The following is a 5,000-nucleotide window of genomic DNA, read 5'->3' as shown; positions in this document are numbered from 1 at the left end:
GGGGTTCCTTCGCCCCCCGACGCAAAATGATTAATAGCATTCAGACAGGTTAAAATGTTGCTAAAACCATCACTTTTCTATCAGTCACAGTGACTTTTCAAAACAAAAATATTACAGCAAAAATCATATGGGTTGATTGACATGTTTATTCTGTAAACTAACTTCAATAGTTTGAAATTATTTTGACAGTTAATGCCAGTTATCCTGTCAACCTTTCACAGGACTTCAATTTGTTAATTGAAAGTATAAACAGTATAAACACTTTTTACAGTAAACAAATGGTAAAACAGTACTAAACAATTCCATAAAAAAAAAAATTGGTGTCATTATTAACTTTCTGTCCAAGCTTGTATAATCGACTGCCTTGTTCAATTGTAAAAAATATTCTGTGCCTAAAATTCACATTTCTATCACAATTATCATACTGTAAACATGGTAAGCTAACTGTTAGGATTTGATCACGGTGATCCCAGGATGCAGAGACGAGAGGCAATGTTGAATAATAAAAAGGGGACTATTTAATAAGTCCAACAATTGCAACAAAAGGCGATGGGGCAAAAAATGCACACCATGAATAATCAACAAAAACAGGTTCCACATTGGTTGGCAGGGAGGTAGGCCAGGGCGCACTGAACACAGCAATAAGTCCAATACAAAAATCCTCTTTACCTCAGGGGGGGCTAGGAAGCAAGCACAAAGAGGTGAGGGATTACAGGAATAAGGAGTGGCACATACCGGGACTGATGAAACGAAGCAGGCACATGCACGTGGGAGGTGCAGGAGACAATAACCGGCGAGGCCAAGCTGACCGTGACGTGCCTATATACCGGAGTGCTAATTGTGAGCAGGTGTGCATCAAGGTCCGCCCCTCGCCGAGGACAAATCACTAGAAGCACAGGTGTAGACGAGGAGAAAGCAGGAAAAACACTAAAAACACAACAGTACCCCCCCCCCCCCCCCTTAATGGACGCCACCTGGCGGCTTACCTGGTTTCTCCGGAAAGTGATCATAAAAGGTAGTTAACAGTGAGGGGTCTAGAATAAGTGAACGTGGGACCCATGATCGGTCCTCGGGGCCGTAGCCCTCCCAGTCGACCAGATACTGGAAACCCCTGCCCCTTCTTCTCACATCGAGAATAGCCTTGACTGAGAATGCGGGATGGCCATCAATAAGTCTGGGAGGTGGAGGAGGCACCTCTGGAGGACTCAAGGGACTGGTGGAAACGGGCTTGATTAAAGAGACATGGAATGAGGGATGTATCCTCAAGGATTCAGGAAGGCGTAGATGCACGGCGGAGGGATTAATGATTCGCTCAATGGGATAGGGTCCAATAAATCGTGGCTGAAGTTTCTTGGAGTCCACTTGGAGAGGTAGATCACGGGACGACAACCACACCATCTGACCTGGCCTGTAGTCTGGTGCTGTGCTGCGGTGGCGGTTAGCGAGGCGCTGGTTGCGTTCTGAGGTGCGTAGTAGTGCAGACCGGGTATTGCGCCAGGCTTGATGTGCACGGTGCAGGTGGGCAGCCACAGAAGGGACAGTGACCTCGGATTCCAGAGAAGGAAAAATGGGAGGTTGGTAACCGTAGGCAGAGTGAAAGGGTGACATGCCTGTAGCAGAGCTGATGAGTGTATTATGGGCATACTCGATCCACGGTAGATTGAACGCCCAGGAGGCTGGTTGCTGGTGACAGACGCAGCGGATGGCGGCCTCCAGATCTTGGTTGGTGCGCTCAGTCTGACCGTTTGTCTGCGGGTGGTATCCTGAAGAGAGGCTTGGCGATGCTCCTAATGATTTGCAGAATGCCCTCCAAACTGCAGACGAGAATTGTGGCCCTCTATCCGACACCACATCCACCGGGATACCACGCAGCCGGAAAACATGGCGTACGATCAGTTCTGCCGTTTCAAGTGCAGAGGGCAATTTGGCAAGGGCTACGAAATGGGCCATCTTGGAGAAGCGTCCACCAAAGTCAATATCACAGTGTTGCCCTTGGATGGTGGAAGTCCTGTGATGAAGTCCAACGCCACATGTGACCACGGGCGGGCGGGCATGGGGAGTGGGCGCAGAAGACCAGCTGGTGCCCGGTGTGAGGCCTTATTACGGGCACAAGTGGCACAGGCGGATACGAATTCCCTGGTGTCGGCCCTGAAGGTTGGCCACCAAAAGCGCTGGGACAGGAGGAAAATGGTACGGGTAATGCCTGGGTGGCAGGCGACCTTGGAACTGTGGGACCAGTTCAGAACTTCTGGACGGAGCTCTGGGATCACAAACAAACGTCCCTGAGGGCAGTTCTTAGGAGAGGGGACGTTCTTGAGTCCCTCCTTAACACGGCCTTCAATGTCCCACTGCAACGCTCCCAGCACTTGTGATGGCGGAATGATCATCTCGGTCTTGACCTCTTCCTCGGGGTAGGAGTGCATCCTCGATAGGGCGTCTGGCTTACCATTCTGGGAGTCGGGGCGGAAGGTCATGGTGAAATTGAATCTGGCTAGGAATAATGCCCACCTTGCTTGTCTGGGATTGAGCCGTGAACGAAGACTTGAGTTTATCAAAAGCAGACTGAGTCTCTGAGGTCCATAAAAAGGGGAGCTTAGTAGAAGTCAGTCTCGTTAATGGTTCAGCTACTCTACTAAAATTACGGATAAAACGACGATAAAAATTTGAGAAACCTAAAAACCTTTGGAGGTGCTTTCTAGACGTGGGTGTGGGCCAATCAACCACCGCCTGGATCTTCGCTGGATCTGCTCGGAGTTGACCCCTCTCAACAATAAAACCCAAAAAAGGAACAGACTTGGAATGAAAAACACATTTCTCAGCCTTGACATACAGACAATTCTCGAGAAGGCGTTGGAGAACTAAGCGGACGTGCTGAATGTGAAGTTCAGGGGTCGGCGAGAAAACGAGGATATCATCCAAGTAAACTACCACGAAACGGTCGAGCATGTCACGCATGACATCATTGATGAGGGCCTGAAAACCGGCAGGAGCATCGGTGAGGCCGAAAGGCATGACCAGGTATTCAAAGTGTCCTAGTGATGTGTTAAATGCAGTTTTCCATTCATCCCCTTGCTTAATTCTGACTAAGTGGTAAGCATTGCGGAGGTCCAACTTGGTGAAATGTCTAGCAGCGTGTAGTGGGTTGAAAGCTGAGTCGAGAAGCGGAAGAGGATACTTATTTTTAACAGTAATATTATTGAGGGCTCGGTAATCGATGCAGGGGCGGAGTGTCTTATCTTTCTTTTCCACAAAGAAAAAACCGGCGGCTAGAGGAGAGTTGGAGGGACGGATGAGACCAGAAACGAGCGAAGTGGTGATATATTCCTCTAGTGCATCTCTTTCATGTTTTGAAATGTTATAAAGACGGGATGAAGGGAGTGTGGCACCAGGGAGGAGATTAATGCAACAATCATAGGGACGGTGTGGAGGTAGCGACAACGCGCGGTCCTTGCTAAAGACTTCTTTAAGGTTGTGGTAAGCAGTTAGCACAACCGATAAATCAATGACCTCCTGGGTTACGACGCGTGTGGGAACAGTGCGAGGGCATGCGGACCGCAGACAGTGCGTATGACAAAAAAGACCCCAGTTAATGATAGTGGTCTTGACCCAGTCAATATGGGGATTATGTTTTGCTAGCCAGGTAAGCCCGAGCACAACAGGAGCCGAACGAGAGGGAATGATAAGAAAATTGATTGACTCAAAATGGTTACCAGATAATTTGAGAGATAACGGCTGAGTTTGATGGGTGACGCTCGCCAGGTGGCCTCCGTCGAGGGATCGGACCACTCTAGGTCTGGGTAATTTAGCAACGGGTATAGAAAAATGTTTAACAACAGACTCATCGATAAAATTGTCATCAGAACCTGAGTCAATGAGCGCCCTAATGTCCAATCTCTGGTCCTTATCCCAGGTAAGTATGCCCGTGAGTTGAAGCCTAGATAATGTCTGACCTGTAGATGGCAGTAGAGGAGCAGGGTCGGTCGCTGGAGGAGGTGACGCTTGGATGCGGCGAGGAGGTGACGCTTGGATGCGGCGAGGAGGTGATGCTTGGATGCGGCGAGGAGGTGACGCTTGGATGCGGCGGCGGGCAGGACGAAGAGGACAGTGGGTGATGCGATGCTCAGCCTTGCCGCAATATAAACACAGCTGGAGACGAAGGCGACGATCTCTCTCAGCTGGAGCGAGACGATTTCCTCCGAGCTGCATTGTCTTCTCTTTGTATGATATCGGCGGGGTATCGACACTGGGTATCGGCGCAAATGCAGTTTGACGCGCTCCATGGCCACTCCCATTATATGTTGAAGTGCGGAGTCTCTCTTTTTCCCAGTCAACAAGGCGATTTTCAATCTCCACCGCCAGAGCGACGAGCTCATCAAGGTTGTCGGGAGTTTTAAGCGGGATCATCTGCTTCCGGACTTGGTCAGCCAGACCGAGGGAAAAGACGTCCACCAATGCGGAAGTGGGCCATCCACTATCAGCCGCAAGCCTTCGGAATTCGATGGCGAAGTCCGTGACGCTCCACTGTCCTTGCTGCAGACGAAGTAATGACCGAGCTGCCTCACGTCCTGGCCTTTCGCGCTGGAAAATGTTCTTCATGGCTTTGGCGAACGCGGCGTATGAAGCACACACGGGAGATTGACGCCCCCATTCCGCGGTGGCCCAGGAGGAAGCCCTGCCACTCATATGGGACATGACAAAAGCCACACGAGCTCTTTCGGAGTAAAAAGATGTTGGTAGCAGTTCAAAAAAAATCTCACACTGGGTGAGGAAGGATCGCACGTCACCTGATTCGCCGGAGAATCGCTCGGGCTTGGAGAGTGGAGGACAAGCAGCAGGAGGGATGTCGTTAGGCAGCGGATTATCTGCGGGACGAAGATGGCGCAGTTGGACTGCTGGGTCGGCCGAGGGGGAAGTCATTGCCTGCAGCGCGGTGAGTACACTTCCCAGTTGTGTCTCCAGGGCATTTAGGCGAGAGTCTTGGCGTTCCGCCATGGCGTTGA

The 5,000-nt window shown here is 50.4% G+C and overlaps 2 protein-coding genes across 6 annotated transcripts in view; one reads left to right on the top strand and one right to left on the bottom strand.

Annotated features, from left to right (window-relative positions):
* The window catches only part of rfx2 (regulatory factor X, 2 (influences HLA class II expression)), a 123,536-nt gene that overhangs the window by 75,463 nt on the left and 43,073 nt on the right, over positions 1-5,000 (bottom strand). Inside the window, exon 4 of one of the 3 annotated variants that reach the window (XM_072914658.1) lies at positions 2,443-5,000. This exon is cut by the window's right edge and continues 537 nt beyond it. The exons of the other annotated variants lie outside the window; for them this stretch is intronic. Within the exon in view, the coding sequence (XP_072770759.1) occupies positions 2,443-5,000 (2,558 nt within the window). Of the gene's footprint in view, positions 1-2,442 lie in introns of those variants that run through there. 3 annotated transcript variants of the gene reach the window in all.
* acsbg2 (acyl-CoA synthetase bubblegum family member 2) overlaps positions 1-5,000 on the top strand; it is a 58,297-nt gene that overhangs the window by 13,582 nt on the left and 39,715 nt on the right. The gene's annotated exons all lie outside the window — the stretch shown is intronic.

Source organism: Nerophis lumbriciformis, linkage group LG14 (genome assembly GCF_033978685.3).
Source record: "Nerophis lumbriciformis linkage group LG14, RoL_Nlum_v2.1, whole genome shotgun sequence".
Taxonomy (NCBI): Eukaryota; Metazoa; Chordata; class Actinopteri; order Syngnathiformes; family Syngnathidae; genus Nerophis; species Nerophis lumbriciformis.
The sequence above is the reverse complement of the archived record's forward strand: the minus strand, read 5'-3'. Positions and strand labels throughout refer to the sequence as shown.